The sequence below is a fragment of the Myxocyprinus asiaticus genome, chromosome 45, assembly GCF_019703515.2.
Source record: "Myxocyprinus asiaticus isolate MX2 ecotype Aquarium Trade chromosome 45, UBuf_Myxa_2, whole genome shotgun sequence".
Lineage (NCBI taxonomy): Eukaryota > Metazoa > Chordata > Actinopteri > Cypriniformes > Catostomidae > Myxocyprinus > Myxocyprinus asiaticus.
Genome location: NC_059388.1, coordinates 26724740 through 26745199, shown reverse-complemented (window position 1 = coordinate 26745199; position 20460 = coordinate 26724740). Strand labels below are relative to the sequence as shown.

At 38.9% G+C, this 20460-nt stretch overlaps 1 protein-coding gene across 2 annotated transcripts; it reads left to right on the top strand.

The window, feature by feature from the left end:
• Positions 1-529: 529 nt before the first annotated feature.
• On the top strand, positions 530-17542 carry LOC127435062 (leucine-rich repeat neuronal protein 3-like). Of its 2 annotated transcripts, none has more exons than XM_051688210.1 (2): positions 530-823; positions 11949-17542. In XM_051688210.1, the coding sequence occupies exon 2, from the start codon at positions 12269-12271 to the stop codon at positions 14387-14389; it is 2121 nt and encodes a 706-aa protein (XP_051544170.1). In that variant the 5' UTR covers positions 530-823; positions 11949-12268; the 3' UTR covers positions 14390-17542. The 2 variants fall into 2 exon arrangements, with proteins under 2 accessions (XP_051544170.1, XP_051544171.1); XM_051688211.1 differs by lacking the exon at positions 530-823 and adding an exon at positions 1111-1240.
• The last annotated feature ends 2918 nt before the right edge of the window (positions 17543-20460 follow it).

Genomic DNA, 20460 nt, shown 5'->3' with positions numbered 1-20460 from the left:
TTAGAATAATTTTAGTAAATTCTATACACCAAAATAATAATAATAATAATACAATAAAAATTATGAACAAATAAACACAATAAACCATGTCTGCATACACTTGGGCAAGGGTTAACAACATACTGAAGGTGCATTTTAACCAAAAGGTTGAACTGTGTTCCCATGAAAATCGTATTTAAATGTCAGGTCTGTGCAAGTTGTCACATGTGTTTTAAATGTTACATTTATTAAATTTATTTATAGACCTATCCTGAGGAATATTTATTGGAGCAAAATGTGTGACAACCAGCACAAGTTTCTCTCTAAATATATTTTACATGATATAATTTATATGAAGATATATCCATCTATTCCCTTTCCTTGGCTATTTTTCTAATAGTTATTTTCTGAGAGACGCTGCTGTTTAGCCAATAAGGTGCAAGAATGTCTCTCCGCTCCGTCGCTATTGGCTGTTCTCTGGAGACTCGGGGGTTGTTCCGATATTAATGAGCGCTGGGCAGACAGCGGCATGTCAATGTGACACCCGACCGACCGAGCAGCTGCAGATGCTCCTCTGACAGCGGAGGAAGGAGGAGGTTGTCAGCGCGGGGTACTCTTAAAAAAGCTCTCATCTGGTGAATTTGACCTCATTCGAAAAAACCAATGGAAAAATCTTGACGTTACGCGCGGGGTCCGTTGTTATTTCTCCATCTGTGTGATAAGAGGAGCAAACGCGCGCATATTTCCATTTGCATGTCGCGCGCTCTCCGCTCTCTGGAGCACTGCGCTATAGATGAACGGAATACATGTCGCGTTACCCAGCGGAATGACTTATGTTAAAACGGTAAGTTGAAGCGTTTTTCAAATCTTCCTTACCTATTTTAGTCATACATGTTTAATTCAGACGGGTTACTGCACATTTAAGTTGAGAGGAGTGCGTCAGAGTGTTTTTTTACCCCCCTCTGCAAAACTGGAAAAATGGATGACAAGCAATACTGAATATAGCTAGTTAAAATAAGCATACAGAACCAGAGCAGACATTTACTGTTGCTGATGCTGCGGTCGGAGGATGAACACATGTGAACATAAGCAACAGGAAATCTGTGCTTCAGCTTGGCATGCGTAATTTCTTTTTTGGACACGTCCTGGACGGATAACCTCAGGCAGTCTTGCATCTGGCTGTTCACCCTTAAATCACCCTGTTGCCGTCAGCACCACTATAGCACCAGTATTTCAAATGTAGTCACCTTGAGCATCCACTGTAAGTATTGTTAAATAAATATATGCCGCCTTGAATGGAGGCATTGTGATTCTGCTCCATTCGTCTGATCTGCATCCATTGCTTCAGCCTAATTATTACAATACACATCACAACATCTCCTATGCAGAGGGTGACATTTTTACCCCGGTTGTTAATCACACAACCAGTGAGTTTGTCCTCCCACATCTCAATGTAGACAGGAGGCGGCGAGAAACCACAGAAGAAACCATCTTACTTTCTGCAACTCAAAACCAGAGGTTCGGATTGCATGCATCATTGCTGTAGCATATGTAATTTAATATATTAAATCAAAATATTGTAATAGATATAAAGCAATTTTTATTCCTGGAAATCAGTGTGCATGCACTCTTCATTCCATATGGATGTTTGGCTTTCAAAAATTATAACCACAGAGTTCACGGACTCATTACAAAGCAAAAATATCGAGAAGGAACAAGTGCTGCTTCTCCACTGATGGCAGACAAACCACTCCCATCAGTAGGTGTCCTTGGAGTCTCTATCATGACAAACTCTCCAAACTCAATCCTGAGTGGGCAACTAATATACTGCCTTCACATGCTATCGGAATTGTTGTAAATACCAGTTTCCCACTCGGAAGTTGCACATGAACGACCCATCAAGTCGTAATTACGACTGGGAATTTTGATACCCGAGTTTCCGAGATGGGAGGAGTCATAAACGTTCAACATGGCGGAGGAGAGTATGGTTTCTGTAGTGAATACAGGTTTTGTTCATTTTTCTAAATACAGCTAATTGTTAACACTTGCAGTTATGTCATATTCATTTATGTATATTAGCAACCATTTGATGAAAATAGCTTGTCTTTGACCAAAATTCTATTATCATCACCAGGCTAACTGAGTAGAATTATGCTGTCAAAATAAAAGTTCCTCAAAAAATATGTATGAATGAACCTGGCCTCGTCCATGTTTCCTGTTCTTTCCGACAACAAAGCACTTGAAATTACCACTTCAGAAGTGGGAAGTAGGATAATTCCGATAGCACATGAAGGCAGAATTAATCACAGATGTAATCACATGGGCCATTTGATAGCTCCGCTAATTAACAGACAATAAGTAAAACCCTCAATATTAAGGAGCTCTCAGACGCCGCATCTGTGAGCACACTGGAGTGTTTAACTGATTTCAATTCGTCTTTGTATGACGAGGTGCTGGAAAATTGCCTTGTGCTGTTTCCTTATACCGAACAGTTTTAGCACAAATCAATGGTAGATGTGTGGCTTAAAAGGCAAATTTATGCAGGCCTGCTCTGTTAATGCAAAACTGCGTGGGCTTCACAACAAAACATCAGAACGTGGGTGTCAAAACATAGAAAGGGTAGCATTTCATTAACTTAAAGGGATAGTTCAAGCAAACATGAATATTTTGTCATTATTTACTCACCCTCATGTTGTTCCAACACAAAAGAAGATATTTGGCAGAATGTTAGGGGCTGTTGGTCCCTAACATTCCACCTTATCTTCTTTTGACTTCCACAGAAGAAAGTCATGCAGGTGTAGAACTCTTCCTTTAACACTACAGTGCACTGCAAGATCATGATTTTTTATACACGCACAAATATTTAATAAAAAAGGTTTATGGATGTACCTTAAAAATATTTTTTTTCATAGTTGCGCTCACTATGTCCAGTGTTATTACAAAAAGTAATTTACTATAAATAATTAATTAGCATACTACTCTTAAAGTGTATTCAGATTACTGACTTTACAAACTACTTCATCAGAAAAGTAATCATATTACTAATTACTTTTAAGTTACTGTCTAAATCTCTTCACAGAAAAGCTTTTGTTTTTCTGCTTAACGAATTCAAAATAATGTCTATATTTCCTCTTTGTTTAATGACTCATTATAGGGGGTGTACACACTTCAGCTGTCAGAAAACACAATCAGATTACATATTAACGTAATTCATGTTTTAAATGTATTCTATACGTGTAACCCAAGTAAAGTGTTTAAAAGTAATTAACTTAATTGAAAGTCAGTACCTGTAATATGATTAAACAGATTTGCAATGTAATTCACTACACTACTTCATGTACAAAATGTAATTCGATTACAGTAAGTGAATTACTTTGTAATTAGATTACAACTAACACTGACTATGTCTAATATTTAAATAACCCAAAAAAAAAAAAAAAAAAGAGGTAAAGCATGCTAAACCAGCTTTAACGACTTCCCCCTATTCGCAGTCTAATGAAAAGGTCACCTTACTCTATGTTCTCTCTTTGTTTCCAAAGCCTTGACTTGTTCTGTTTCAAAATATAGACTTTAATAAGAGAATATGATAGCAGCATATGCTATCTGTGCTTTCAGGAGCAAACAGAGCAGAACCATCTGAGGAGCACTGCTGTGCAGCCCATCTGTTCTTCTATTAGACTGATACCTGTAGTAGAGGCATCCAGTCCTGTATAGAGCACATACTGGAAGAACTGGGAACTAAATATGTAAAAACAATCAAGGTAGAGGTGATTAGGACACTCTAAATCATTAAATCACGTTGGTTTTAATAATTTAATAATCATATGTAGTATAGTAGTAACTTTGGCTTGTTAGTGATGCACTTTAAAAATCTTGCCCATAGTACATAGCATTCTTCCCTCAGGCCATGCTTTGTATGTTAGAGCAAGCAGCAACTGTGCATGCATGTGTTTGAATAAGAAATGTCCTTTTATGGATGTAACTGTTTGGATCAGTTGTATGAGTCACAATGTTCTTGCAGCATTCATGCTTATATGCAGGGGTGGAAAGAATACTGAAAAATCATTCTCAAGTAAAAGTACATTTATTTCCCCCCAAATATGTAGTGTAAGTTAGTACCTGTTGTAAAAACTACTTAATGGCATAGTTCACCCAAAAATTACAATTCTCTCATAATTTAGTCCACCTCATGCCATTCCAGATGTGTATTAGGGTTGGGTAAAAATATAGATTTTCCGATGCATCACAATCTTCGTTTGAGCGATCTTGATATCGATTCTTAAATCCCAAGATCATTCTTTCACTCTATATGGCAACCATTTTTGATGCAACAAATCACTCGCATGTGCAACCAAATATCATGGTATGCGACTAAAAATGTCTATGATTAGCCACTGGCTAGTAAATGTTCAGATTTCACTCACCGGTGATTGAGTAGTCTAGTGGAGAAGAAGTTATTGAATTAATGAAGGAATTAATGTTATATTTAGATAGTGCTTTACTGACACAACACTCAAAGCACTTTACATACTGAACAGGGGACTCTCATCACCCACCACCAGTGTGCAGCATCCACCTGGATGATGCGACGGCAACCATAGTGCACCAGTACGCTCACCACACAACAGCTGTTGGTGGAGAGAAGAGTACAGTTATATAGCCAGTTCAGGGATGGGGATTATTTGGAGGCCATGTGGGGAATTTGGCCAGGACAACGGGGTTACACCCCTACTCTTTGCGAGAAGTGCCCTGGAATTTTTAGTGACCAAAGAGAGTCAGGACCTCAGTTTAACATCTCATCCAAAGGGTGGTGCCTTTTTACAGTAAAGTGTCCCCGTCACTATATTGAGGTGTTAGGACCCACACAGACCACAGGGTGAGCACCCACTGCTGGCCTCACAAACACCTCTTCCAGCAGCAACCTTAGTTTTCCCCAGGAGGACTCCCATCCAGGTACTGAGCAGTATCAACCCTGCTTAGCTTCAGTGTGATATGTCTGCTTACTAGCACAGAGGTCCTTTCAATGCGTGAAAAAGGGTAAAATTTGGTTTAACTTGTTCAGTGTGTCCAAAGATGAGCTCCATGGATCCATATGTTAATGAATAATAGGGCTGGGTATCGCCTGGCACCTCACGATACGTTTTGCAATACACGTCATGATTCAGTATATTGCGATACATCACAAGATCATAATTTGAATTGGTAACGAATCAATTCCAGTTTCAATTCCCATTCATTTGGGTATATTTCAGTTATATACTGATGTCTGATGAAGAGCATGTGGCTTGAAAAGTCACATTTTTAAACAGAATATAAAACAAAACGTACACTTTCACATGTATATGTGTGTGTTGTGTATGAATATAGTGGCACCCCTTCCCCCATCTCGTGTTAAAAATGGTGTTGAAAGCATTACAGTGACATCTAAACATTCTGTCTGCAAAGAAACTATATTCTTATACATTTATGGTGGCGTCTAAACATTCTGTCTGCAAAGCAAGTAAATTCCTTGCTGGCTCCTGGCCTGTTAAATATTGGAACTTTTAATTCATGTCGATAGCTGTGTGTTTAGGAAGCATCTCCATACCACATTTGCACCTGGATATTCAATTGAACCTAGCCCTGTATTTTACTTTTTCTGAAGACATCCCTAAGGAGGGCTCAATAATAGGATACTTTATTGATCCCTGGAGGAAAATGTAGTAACAAAATATTTGGCTAGGCTTCAAAAAATCTTGTCCGAATTTAGCAAGATTGAAGAAAAGAAAGAATTCTATTATTGTTTATTTTATTTTTATTATTATTATTTTAAGGAGCAAATCAGCATAAACTAGGGCTGAGCGGTATAACTGTATATACTATGTGATGCTAGAAATGTGTCGACCTGTAGGGAGGTTTACACAGTGGTAGATACACCTATGCTATCAGTGCGCATGATTGCATTAGTGATGAAGGAACGTGGAGTAATGTAAAAACATTTGTGCCAAACAAGTAATGAAGAAGAATGTGTTATTAATGGGAGAAGTTAAGCTCAACTTCATGTTGTGCCTTGTTGTTTGCAGTTGCAAAGCAACATTGCAACTTGCCGCAAGGGTTTGACGGAAATGAAGATGTCCCGTATGAGATTTATTTTCCCGTATTTAAGCGTCATATGAGATGCCTATTTTTCCAACCCTGTCAGATGGTGAAACATCCCATGACAAAATGCTCAAGCATCCTGTATTTACATGGTGAAAAGTTGGCATGTCCGTATAATTATATGTTACAATGATGAATATCTATCCATTTCATAATATTAGTTTTACTGCTTTAAGCCTTTATTTTTAGTGTTGCATAAATGAAGTGTTAAATACATACATCAAGTGGTACATAATATAGAGTTAACATCATATAGAATTAAAAATACCATCATATTCAAATTTGGTGATATCACCCATCCATATAATCAACTAGTGAGCCAACTGCATTTCAAAAATCCGGTACAGTTGCATGATTTCATGGAAGCAGAGGGCGACGGCCGGAAATTTGCAACCTGTGGGGTCCATTGGTTAATTTGAAACATTGATTACGCATTAACCGTTGACTCGCTGCTGATTTGCGAGGAAACAGGAGCAGGTGCAAAGGGAAATGTTCCTTGAGCATTGCACAGGAAACTTCATTATGCACACATATTGCATAGCGGAGCCTGTTTAATGGACTCTTCCCTTACCTTGGAAATAGTGTAATGGCAAATCAATAAAGTAAAGGGCAGGGGGAGGAGCGGTGTAGTACCGGACTACGCCACCCACTGAGAGGCTTACGCAAACAGACTGGCAGCTAGGCCCTGAGCGTCTTCTCCAGGCCTGATAGAACAGCTTACATTGAGCAAATGAGAGAGAATGAAAATGAAAGAGAGCTGAAGCGAAATACAAAGCAAAGGAGAAAGAGCATGGGTGTATGACCAGGGGTGTTTTTCTGTAGATGTTTTTGGGTGAATGATAACGAAAAATGTTCTCGAGTCTTCACAACCATTTGAACAATTTCCTCTGAACCATCTAAATACAAAGAGCTTTTTCTTGAGGTACAGGAAGCAATTCCACCTCTGCCATACTTTCTCGTTACATGTGATCTGTATGACACAAGTTTAACTAGAGATTAAAGACTATAGCTATAATTAGAAATATATATTTTTTTCAATCGTCCATGTAAGCTGGCATATCATTTATTCTGGACTTTTATGTTCTTGGCAGATTCTTCCTAACCACAAAGGAAGTATTTTGTGCTAGTGACAATTACCCATTAAATAGATAGTAGTGGTGCAGTGTAGTGGCTAAAACAGGACTAGAAAATGGAAGATTTCTGTTTCGAGCCCCAAAAGGAACATGCCATGTCCAGTCATTATTGTGCTCCTGAGTAAGTTTACTAACCACATGTCACTGTACAGGGATTGTCCCTATAATAAAGTGGGCTGTAGGTCGCTCCTGAAACTAGGGATGGGCACAAGTGCTCGGACGTGATAGCAATGATCGTTCATGAAAATGATGATCAATACTGATCATGTTTGACGTGACTTTTCACTAAGTTCGAAATTACTGATGTCAACTGTCTCGTATTAGCCAGGACGTCCCGTATTTTGACAGAAATTAAGACCTCGTCACCCCTTAATCTGCGAGACGCTTGAGGGGGAACTCCCCCTTATTTTTACTGGAGGATGTCACGCACCGGACCATTGTTTTTTCGGAATGTACACCAGTGTTTCCTACAGAATTCAGCTCTTGAAGCAGGGGGAAAAGGCTTGTTGATTTTATGTTATTTTGTGGCAAATGTTATTTTTATCTCATCACATTCAACTCAGACTGCAAGCTTACAACTTGGAAATATTTTTTTTTTTTGCTGTGGTGCTGGAGAAACTCTGATGTATGAATGTTTATTGACACCACCCAACTATGACTCTGTGGGCTGCTCAATTTTCTTCCATGCCACTTAAATGGTTTTCCATTAAATCATTATTAAGAGATATATTTTGTGGTTTTACAGCTTGAATAAAGCCTAAGCTACAGATACAGAATTGCATAATAAGCATTGCCCTTTCATATTGTTTAGTTTGCACAGTTGCAGTGTTTATTTTCACACACCAACCTGCAAACTTGTCAATGTCATTATGTTCATTCTTGAATAAGTGCAAAAACCGTAGTATGTAACGTTTGTCTGTACAGTGAATAAACACACTTTATTGGACTGCCACCTCTATGCACCCCAACGACATGTTCTGTGTGTGATATCTGTGCCTTGTCCTATCTGACACTTCTCTTCTGGTGTGCGACCGCTTGAGTATTGTTAAATTCATCTAACAGGACTGTTAGATGCATTAAACAAAAATGTTATTATAACCAATAAACAGTTTGTACTAAGTTGCTACAGCTCTGTTTTAATTCCCCAGAGCCTCCGGCTTGGGCTTTAAGAGGACCTGAAGTAATCAGTCCCAGCCCGGGATTTACAGCCCATCTCAAATGGCTCAGCCCAAAGCAAACACAGGAGCCAGGCTGCCACCGTTCATCCTGAGTTACTTCCTGGGGTCAGCAGGCCTTCTGCCCTCAGAACACATTTATTCAAACATGCCCCTATATTTCACAGGCCCAATCCAGACGACGCTAACTCTGTGATATCAGGTCTGGCCAATAACGAAGGGGGCTATTTCTCCTTTTCTCCAATTTCATTGATTGACCCTGCAAATACATCAGAACATGATTAGAGACATCCATCTTGGAATTCCATTTTCTCTAGTATTAGTTGCATTTTTCTCTGTCTCTGAAAGAACACTGCACTATGCAAGTTATTGCCACTTAAGCTCGATGAGCTACATTGTTGTTCGAAGGCCTTATGTTTGTACATTCTCACCTACTCTTAACTGGGTTAAACCTAATTTCCTTCATTTGTCTTTGACTGAAGTTTTTAATGAGTGCACCATAGCTTTATTGCTGTAACAGAGTCAGTGGAGGTTGATACAGGTTTAGTTGTATTAGTGTGTCTGCTCCCCTGGGAGTGTTTGTTTTTTGTTTTTTTGTATGGATTCTCTAACAGAAACAGCCTCCAGAACAAGAGCCTGTCATTACATGCAAAAACGCATTAGTTACCATTATAGAATCAATGGCTCTAACAGGATTGATTTCAATGGATGCTGTACGTCAATTGTAATCGTACAAAGACTAAAAAGTTCTCTGATTTTTTTTTTCTCACTTCACATAAAATGAAAATAAAGTCTGCCTCTGGGTTGCAAAGTTGTGCATCATTGGTTACATGTAGCCTTTTAGCTCGAGTTGAATGTGAATCTAAATAACTGACTCAAAATATGTTTTACCAGGCCAAGATTCCCTGAAATAAAGTGGACAAACCGTAGCAGTTGCAGATTATGTTGTAGACTGCAGAACCCTGATGTAACACACTGACAGCAGTGCCAAATTATTCATGCCCCATTGAGCTATGCCTTTATTGTGCATTGGTAAATGGTCCAATTTATTCACTATGTGAAATCACTAAACACTGCAACTCTGGCCCTGCATTAAACAACATAACTTAGTCTTAAAGCACAAGATAAAAAACAAAAAAACAATGCTGCACAAAAGACAGTGATACTAATGGGACTGTACTGCAAAGAAAGCTAAACACATATTGCATGTGGGCTGGGATCAGATAACTGATTTTCTTTTTTTTTTTTTTTTTTTTTACCAAAGCAGCTCACTAAATTAGCATCCTTAAATCTTTACCTGATTGCATTTAATCCAGAAGCACTCACTGGAATCACTATATATATATATATATATATATATATATATATATATATATATATATATATATATATATATATTCCCTTTGAATCAAACCCATAACCTTGGCATTGCTATCACCATGCTCTACCTGTTGCCGCAAGATTACTACAATATCTTACAGAATATTTGGACAATTCAAAGATGCAGAGCCATCACATTTTTTCTCAAATCTCTTAAGATGTAGAGAGATCAGAAAAGGAATTTAAAATATTTTCATATATTGCACATTAACTCTTTGCTGTCAACAAAAAAGCATGCCTACGCACTGTACTTGTGAATCAGCTCTACTTGAGAGAACATGCAGGTAGGAGCAGTGCTCTATTTACCACGCCAGGATAATAGGCCATTCGTGTCATTCAGAAAAACTAGATGCATGCTCCTGTATTTGTGGCTGACACATGTATTGTCAATACATTTTCCAACCATTGTAAGAGCAGCCACACTCCAATGGGGTGTAATAAACACACAAATGTCAAAGCTCTCATTACTTGCTTGGCATATTAACAATTAGATTGTGTCTGAGATCAGGCAATGCAGTTGTTGCAGCCCCCAAGGACAGCACAGACACACTTCAGTGACGCAGAGTCATTGGCAGATCAGATGCAGTAACTGTTTTTACCCCAAAACATTTTAAGGTTCTTGTAATCATGATTACTAGACGGAAAAATACTGAGGGAGAGACAGAGAGGAACTTGCTGCATATTCACGAAATACTCCGGGCTAAATATTCACTATATATTTGCGATGGTTTTGCTGGCAATATAAAATTAAGCTACGTTGACAATATTGATCATTTTAATGTGCTTTTTATTTGGCCATTAAACTTCCTTAAGACTGTGTCATTAGACTAGCTTTGTGATCCTTCCTTCTCAGTACAAGAGTGACAGATGTTTTAATAGTATCTTTTTCAATTTCAGTAGCGATAAAGGCATTTGGTTCATTTTCATTGTCGTTTTGCTTGCGCTATTATTAAAAAATTCCACATTACTCTTAAACTAAGATGTTTTAGGAAAAAATATAAATAAGCAAATGTTGCTTTTTTTATCACTACGTATTGTTATATTGGAGAATATAAATTAAATGATAAAATATCCTTGCCATTTCAGAGCAAAAAATGTATATCTCAATATATGTCAGATATCATGAAAAGGCTGAAAAATATTGATATAGACTGTATATTTAGCCTCATCGCCTAGCCCTCGTACAAACTGCCACAAATATTAGCTACCATGAAGGTCTCTGTCAAGATGGCAGGAGAGAAAGGGAAGCTTCTTCTGCATGCATTTGGCTTATAAAAAGTCTTGTTGCCTTGGAAAATCACACATATCGCCCCCTCCATTACTCAACCAAAAACACCCCCTTACCTTAACAGAGCTTTGAGGGATGAACTCTGGGTTTCTCTATGTCTGTAAAGCTTACTGCAGACTTTCTGTGGTATCATGACTTCCTCATTGTCTTCCCTGGGCACTGAAATTGAAAGGAGGGGTGATGGAACGCTCTCCTTATTTCTGTCTCACTTGCTTTCTGTCTAATGCTCTTTCCCTGGTAACCCTGGTGATGAGGAGAGCTTCCTCACATAATTATTCTTGGAGGGCATTTTTCTATATAAAACAACAAAGACAAAAGAAATATGGGCATACAAATATAAAAATCTGTTGAAACAGAGCCAACATGACTGCAGTTAAAGTTGAGACAATTTGCAGTTAAAATATCTAATATTCATGGCCATGGTAGATGTTTATAGTACAATTCTAAGTATTTTTTACTATAAATTACTTTGTACATGAAGTGAGAATGTTTTGTGTACACAGTTAAGTCATTTCATCACAGTAAGATGCACCTGGGGAATCTACCCTTTTAAGAAATAAGCAGCAATATTAATGCCTACCACAAGTCAAACACGCTAAGCCTTGTAATTCCTACATTTTAGGGAACTACCGCTTATGGATCCCAAAATAATATCTCAGGTGAAGGACATCCAGATCCATATGTCAAAGGCTTAGTGTGCAAGGTACTGCCAAATAAAATGTCAGCAGACATCAGAGTGCTTTAATGTGGCTTTTGGAAATGTCAGCATGCCTCTGTCTTGCCTAAGTGATGCCCTTGCATTTTCCTGGTAATTACATGCTAAAATTTTAATGTCTTTCTATTTATTTTCCACAGGTTGAAGTGGATGAGACCAATGATGGCAGCACATGATGTTCAGAGTGTGCTCATCTGTTGTATTACAGGAAATGAATAGCCTTGCTTCTGCCTAGACGACCTTCTCACCTTTGTCTGTCTAGCCTGTAGAATTTCATACTCCACCTTTAATCTGAATAAAGGGAGACTTCGAGAGCACATCACTCAGGGCCTAGGAAAGAATCACTGTTGGATTCAATAGTGATCGCTACAGCCACAAATGGTTGATTATTTTTAAAGTGAAGTGCTTTTGCCACACAATCTTCAAGGACTAACTACTTACTGGTGGGAATTGTGTCAACATGAAGGACATATCATTTGTGGATTATTTGCTGGTGGGCCTTACAGTAACTACTTTTGTTCTTGCTGCAGAAGAAAGAGTTGACTGTCCTAAGCTTTGTGTATGTGAGGTTAGACCCTGGTTTTCTCCTAGCTCTGTCTATATGGAGGCTCCTACTGTTGACTGTAATGACCTGGGACTTTTTAACCTACCCATAAGATTGCCAGCGGATACACAAGTCGTTTTACTGCAGACCAACAACATTGCTAAAATTGAGAACCCTCTGGATTACCTGCCCAACATCACAGAGATTGATCTCTCACAAAACAACCTGTCCTCAATAAGTGACGTCAACTTGGGACACCTCCCTCAACTTTTGTCCCTACACATGGAGGAAAACTGGATATGTGCCCTACCAGACAACAGCCTTTCTCAACTGATCAACCTTCAGGAGCTCTACCTGAACCACAATCTTATCTCCTTCATTTCTCCAGAGGCTTTCCGTGGACTTCAGAGCTTGCTGAGATTGCATCTCAACTCCAATCGGCTTCAGAGTATCAGCAGCAAATGGTTTGAGCCCTTACTGAATTTGGAGATCCTAATGATTGGGGAAAATCCTGTCCTTTCTATTCAGGACATGAACTTCAAGCCTCTGAGAAACCTGCGGAGTCTGGTCCTTACTAGGATGAACCTGTCACAGATACCAGATGATGCACTTCTAGGCCTTGATAATCTGGAGAGTATCTCATTCTATGACAATGCATTCCCAAAGGTACCCCATGGTGCTCTCAGGCATCTTAAGAGCCTAAAGTTTTTAGACCTTAACAAGAATCCCATCGGGCGAATTCAGAGGGGCGACTTTGTGGACATGCTCCATCTTAAAGAGCTGGGCATTAATAGCATGCCTGAGTTGGTGTCCATTGATAGTTTTGCCCTCAACAACCTCCCAGAGTTGACTAAAATCGAAGCCACCAACAATCCTAAACTTTCTTACATCCATCCAAATGCATTTTATAGGTTGCCAAGGATGGAAACTCTAATGTTGAATGGTAATGCTTTAAGTGCCCTGCACAGGATCACGGTGGAGTCCCTTCCAAACCTCCGGGAGGTTAGCATGCACTCTAACCCTATCCGCTGTGACTGCGTCGTGCGATGGATGAACATGAACAAAACCAACATCCGTTTCATGGAGCCCGACTCCCTGTTCTGCGTGGAACCCCCGGAGTATGAAGGTCAGCATGTGCGACAGGTTCACTTCAGAGAGATGATGGAGATTTGTCTCCCTCTCATCTCTTCAGAGAGCTTTCCCACACAAATCAGCGTAGACAGTGGCAGATCTGTGTCTCTGCACTGCCGTGCCTTCGCTGAACCCGAGCCAGACATATACTGGGTGACTCCAACTGGGAGAAGGATCCTTCCAAATGCTGTGTCTGATAAATTCTACATGCACCCCGAAGGCACGCTTGATATTTATGACATCACTGAGAATGAGGCTGGATTATACACCTGTGTAGCACACAATCTTGTGGGGGCAGACCTTAAATCTGTCTCGGTGGAGGTGAATGGCTACTTCCCACTGCCTGTCAATGATTCACTCAATGTCAATATCCAATCTGTGCAGACCAAATCTGTATTGATATCCTGGAAAGCCACTCATGGTAGCTTATCACCAAACATTAGATGGAATACGATGCCCAGTGCAAATCATCCAACTGTGGCATTCACAGCTAGGGTACCATCTGACGTGACAGTGTACAATCTCACACATCTCAGCCCTGCTACACAGTACAGAGTGTGCGTGGACATTCATAGCATCCACCATAAACATGACACAAAGTGTGTCAATGTTATAACTAAAGGATTAGAGCAAGCTGTAAAGGACTCGGAAAGGTGGGATGTGGCATTGATTGCTGCTTTTGGAGTGCTTTTCTTTGTGATGTCAGTGGCTGGCTTTCTGATTTATGTCTTCATGAGAAACCACTGCTTTTATGAAGATTTGAGGCAATACCCATCCAAAATGGCTCTGATGCCTGAGACCAGGCAGCGGTCTCCCTTTACAAGGCTCTGGATTTCTGGGAAAGGGATGCCAGATGCTGTTGAGGTGAAAGCCACGTTCATAAATGTGTTGGACAACGACTTTTAAACTAGCTATGCGGAGGACCGCAAATATGATGAGCAAACTGACAAGACGAGAGTGGAGAACTTACTGTTCCAACATGCTGTTTATCTTTTTGCCTGGACACAGACATCACATACAAATAGAAGGCATGTCTGCACATTTAACTAGCTCTATAGCCCCTCATCATGAGCTGTCAGACATGGCAACTGGCAATGAAACGGTGGCAACTACCCAGAGATAGCGGGAGAGACTTGCTGCTAAAATATGCAGTGTGATATTTCTAGGTCATTAACTGAGAACAGATGCTATTAAGACATTGGTAAGGTGTTGTTTCTCATACCTGACTGTTAAATGTGTAAAGAGTAGTGGAACAGTCCTTGTGGTCCCAAGCAATACAGTCTGTGCTGTACGACAACCATAGGCGAGTTAGAGAGACCGACTGTTTGTTAAGAAGGAAATCTCATAGAATAGAAGGTTGCTGTGATTATGATGTGAACTTCTGATGAAATATGTTGTTTTTATATTTAAGAGCAGATCTGTCTTTTCATGGCTAAAATTGTTATATATTCTATCCAGAAATGTAACTGGTATCTTCTGTGCAGTAGCCAGGCAGTAAACAAGTGTGAATAACGTAAAGTATGAAAGATTCAACTTCAGTAACAAGACCACACATTTGCTGAATAAAACAAAAAATGTACATCTTAAGGAATCTATATATATATATATATATATATATATATATATATATATATATATATATATATATATATTATATTTGATTATATTACTATTAGGACTGGATATTGTTAAATGCAGACACCTTAAAATCATTTCTCAGACATAAACTGCGCAAGATTGACCGTGACAGGGTAAGTGCCTACTCCTGAATTTTACACCAGAAAACTTTTGGATGTTACTTTTAATGTTTTTTTCAGAGATACCTGAAGAATAGAGCCATGATTCCAGCCTCACATGCAAATTTGTGGAAATACTATCTCAGTATTTTAAGCATTAACATGATTTAAAAACATTGCGTCCATGCTTTGGGTGTGAAAAGTTAAAAGCCATTTTTATATTGATTGTGCTGATCTACCCTAATCGCATTTTTCAATGAGACCGATGTGCTTAGGGTAATGTAAAAAATAAATAAATGTCAGCGTCCTTTTGAAATCAGGATGCTTACTGCTCCAATTTGTTTCTAGTGAATTAAAAAAAAAAACTTGATATGATTTTTGGAGAAACTTACATCGAAGAAGATTGACTATCATCAACAGAAGCTACATACAATAGTGTCTTAAAGACAACATGAATTCAATATTGACCCTATTTACATTTTTAATACACATTCCTGGTCTAATTGTGCAACAGTTCATCACAATTCATATTTATCGTCTAACATCCCTCTTTTTTTTAGCACCTCCCCTCCAACCACCGGTCTCCATTCTGGTATGGAAAGCCCCCTCTTCACGATACACTCAATTGGAGCTTGATAAAAATAAATATGTCACATTAAGGAAGTAAAATGGGTTGCAAATACCATTTCATGTTGTCTTTAAATGTATCAGGAGGGAATTGTGTGGTTCCAGTCTAAGATAACCAAAGCAGCTGCACAGAATCACATTGTATTTGCTCCATTTAAGATCCAGCACAGACAACTGAAAAAATTACAAACATGATGAATGCTTGTCAGCCATTGAGTGACATGGAAGATTTGTCAGACGGACACACTCGTACATCAGTGAGGCTTTCAGCAGTTCAGACAGGCCTTTTAGAGGACGGCTATCAGTCAAACACAAGGAGAGCTAAATTATAACTCAAACTCTAAGCCAGCACTGTTCAGGCAGGCAGGAATCCACTTGCTTTTACCCTCACTTTTCAGTCACATATCAGGTTGAGGTTCTTCTAAAGCTCACTGACAAGGTCACTGTGTATCTGCACTGCATCAAAAGAAACAGCATACTAGCAAGAGTGCTATTCAACCACAATAGATTTTGGACACCAGATAATATCAAGATTGCAATGAATAGTAAGAGCTGAAAAATACAAGTTGGTGTTTAGATTGTAGTCAGATGAAATTGTTGCTATGTGCTTCTGTGTTCTGTGGCGACCATATTAGGCCTAATACATCTTGCATGAAAGGAGTCAGCAAAATGTCAGTTTAATGCCTAAAGAGGACAGAAAGTAATGACAAGATCTGTGATCAATCTTCAAACATATTTTAGAGCACCTCTCAGAGTTGAAAGAACTCCAAGGCCGTCTACTATGATCTTACACCTCTTCTCTAGGCCGATTTAGACTTCTGTGTTGAACCTTTGCTGTAGGCTATGCGTAGCCTACGCTGTAGACTGATGTGCACCTCTTCAAAAACGTAACTGCGTGTCACGTCGATGCAGACCACAGCAGCTGCGATTGGTGCAGCTTTGTAACCAGAGACCGCCCCCCAGGATGATAACAACGATATCTGAGGTAGCGTCGCATTTTACCTAGATTATTTTAACATCTATGTTATATCACATTGCATTTGTACTTGGGACCATGAAAGCAATTGTCTCAATCGGGAGCATCTTCCGTTTTTATGTTCTGTTTGTGTTTCATGAAGTTACAAGTGAAACGCAACAAAAGATATCCGTTTACAGCTTAGAAACACTAAAAGCTTTTTTTCTCAGGGTTTTTACTTGATATTAGTTTGATATGTGAGTGAAACAATATGTGTTGCATTCTACTCGCAAACATTCCGATCTGCATGATGATTTGACCGTATGTTTGACAGTATTGTGTACAGTAAATAATAATCAGTTATGGAAATGGAACACTTCTAATGTGTCAGCAAATTAAAAAGCAGCTGATAAGAGTTGGTAATATTGCCTATATGCATTGTAAAGTCTTAAAAAAGACTTTGTGTGTTCGCCAAGCGAGAAAAAAGTGTTCGCCAAGCGAGGTACGGTATAGTTATTAATTTGATGATTTCTTTTTCAATATAGAACGTCAAAAGTATGCCAAAATATTTATGTATTATTATTTAAGCAACTCGAGAACAAGCATACAGTTTTTTATTTTTATTTTATTTTTTCTTCATTTTATTTGCTCCCTGTACCTACCCAAATTTCAACATGTTCACTTTCTTTGAACTCATTTTTAATGCTATAATAATTTAATAAATACTTTTGAATCCACAAATTACATTGGTTTTGTTTATTTATTAATTTATAATTAGCATTTTGCCTTTGTAATAGCAAAACGACGCAGACACCAATGCAGAACTATAAATGCAAACCAACGCATTGGCCACTAAGCAGAGTCTACACCGTAGTTTCAACGCAGAAGTATAAATCAGCCTTTAAGCTATTTCTAAATGAACAGCTTTTATTAAGAAAAGAGTGAGAATAATTCATAGACCCTGCAAAAGCTATAGGTATTTGCCAAAAAAATGTAATCCATAAATGCTTGAAAACATGGTTAATAACACAAGAAAATTCCTAACAATACTGCTACTGTATTTTCATGAAGGTAGCCTCACTTATGAAAAATTAAATGTCCTGTACTCCTGTTTGTTTTTGAGCTGAACCCAACTGGACATCTGAATCATTGCCCTATTAAAAACGACATATTTGCACTCTGCTACAGGCCCTGTTGCAATAAAAACCAAAATAACATTCATATATAATTCTTTCACAAGCAACCCGGGGTTTGGATAATTTCACATTTACATTTATTCATTTATCAGACACTTTTATCCAAAGCGACTTACAAATGAGGAATACAGCAAAAGTGATTCAGCCTAAGAGGGCAATAACATGAGAAGTGCTGCAGTACAAAGTTTCTAATTACTCAGAGAAGTACAAGTAGGGAGGGAGATGAGAGACAGTGTTGAAAGAATAGAGTGAGAATTTTTTTTTATATATTTAGAAAGAAGACATTGTGCATTAGTGCATTAGTAGGATTGGGTCAAGTGGTCACGAAAGAGATGTGTCTAGATGTTTCTTGAAAGTACTTAGGGAACAAGATGCTCTGGTGGAGTTCGGAAAAGGTCGTTACATTTGTGAGGAACAGTGGAACTGAAAGTCAGAGAAAGCGATTTTGTACCTCCACGAGGTGTCGTTCACCCGCTGATTGCAAGCTTCTGGAGGGCACATTGACTTAGTAAGTAGTAAGTGTAGATAGCAGGGCACGGAACCAGTGGCTGTTTTGTAAGCGAGCACCAATGCCTTGAACTTGACGCGAGCAACCATTGGCAGCCAGTTTGAGGCGTGACATGAGATCTCTGGGGTACTTGAAAACCAAACTCACTGCCGCATTCTGGATCAATTGCAGAGGTTTAACTGTACATGCAGGAAATCCTGCCAGAAGAGCATTGCAGTAGTCCAGTCTAGATATGACAAGTGCTTGAAGAAGTTGTGTAGCATACTCACTGATCTCCCTAATGTTATACAGTGACAATCTGCATAATTGTGCTGTCTTTGCGATGTGGTCCGTGAAGTTCAACAGATCATCGAACACTACCCCCAAATTTCTGGCTGTCCAGGATGGTGTAATCGTTGATGAGGCTAGCTGAATGGTGAAGTCATGTTGTATTGCTGGGCATGCTGGAACAACAAGAAGTTCTGTTTCTGTGAGGTTGAGTTGGAACTGGTGTTCTTTATATCACTTTTATGCTTTATAGCTCACTCTAAGCACTGTTAACTCACTTTGATGCAATTTGGACTGCCAAATACGGCTGCGCCTCAACCTCCATTAAAATACTAAATAAATAAAAGAAACAATCAGTTTATCTGTGCTAACTAGTTTTCTGTAATCCCTCAAAGGTGAAGAATCTGAAATATAAACAACAAATATTACACAACGTGATATATTTTATACAAAATACAGTTTCTGTCCATGCAAGTTTTTCCTTTTATGATAATCCTGCATTAAACCAGGCAGTATTCACAGCTGAGTTGTGACCACAGTGAATGCATTTCCTGAAAAGAAGACAAAATGTCAGAATATATATATTTTTCCCCCATCAGAGAGCTGCAGCCTCCAGATGCATTTGTCTATATCACTCTGTTCAGTCTGCTACTTCAAAATCTGTATATCCATGTCCATAACCATCACTCTCTCCTCACTTTTCATCTATCTCTGGCAGTAAGTGTGTGAGAGAGAGAGAGAGAGAGACACACTACACTGTGCTTTCACAAAGGTACTCTACATTTAACATTAAGACAAGGTTAATAAACTATTCACTGGCAGTTAAGTAGTCATCAAAAACACAACAGTTATTTGGATGCACCGTAAAATGCTAAAGAACACTGCCCTAATACAGAATGCCAAAAACAAATATCTACAAAGTTAGACTTATTCCGTCTCATTAACACTCTCACCCCAATCTAAGAGAAGATGACTAAAGTGAAAACGAGAACAATATCTGATTCCTTAGGGAGTCTTTTAGCCACTTGGCAGTCTAATTGCTACTTGGCAGTCTGATCATTGCTTTCCTGATCATTGATTGATTGCTTTGTCTTTCAGCCCATGTCTTCACAAAAAAGAATTTCACAAAGGCAGCTGAGAAGCCAAATCAATGGATGGACTAATGAGCTATTCACACCCATGTAAGCGCACACAAACAAACTGGCAATAAAAGAGGTTCCTCGAACGTCCAGCCGACACCTGTGCACCAGAACAGATCCTACACAAAAAGGGTCATGGCCCTTTTCAAAGTTATGCAAGCATCTTCTTTCCAAGTTTCTTTATAAAGAGCCATAATCTACAAACGCTTGGAGCAAACACAACTAAATGGAGACAGCAAAATTTAGCCCAATACGGTCTAGTACAGCATTATGGTAACTGCACATTAAGAGAGTTTAGATAGGGCCCCTGTGATTTGAAAATGTGTACACAGCAAATATCCACAATATTCCCTTTTTTTAAACTGACGATACACAAGCCAGCTTTAAGGAAGTGTTGCCAGGCAACACCAATGAAAATGGCCAACAGAGTAAAACAGTGGCAACAATTTTGGCAATACGGAGCCTTTTATCATTACTGGCTGATGCTGAACTTGTTGCTAGTTAGTCACATGGGGCCCCGAATCAAAGTAATTTGGTCAGCTTCTTTGA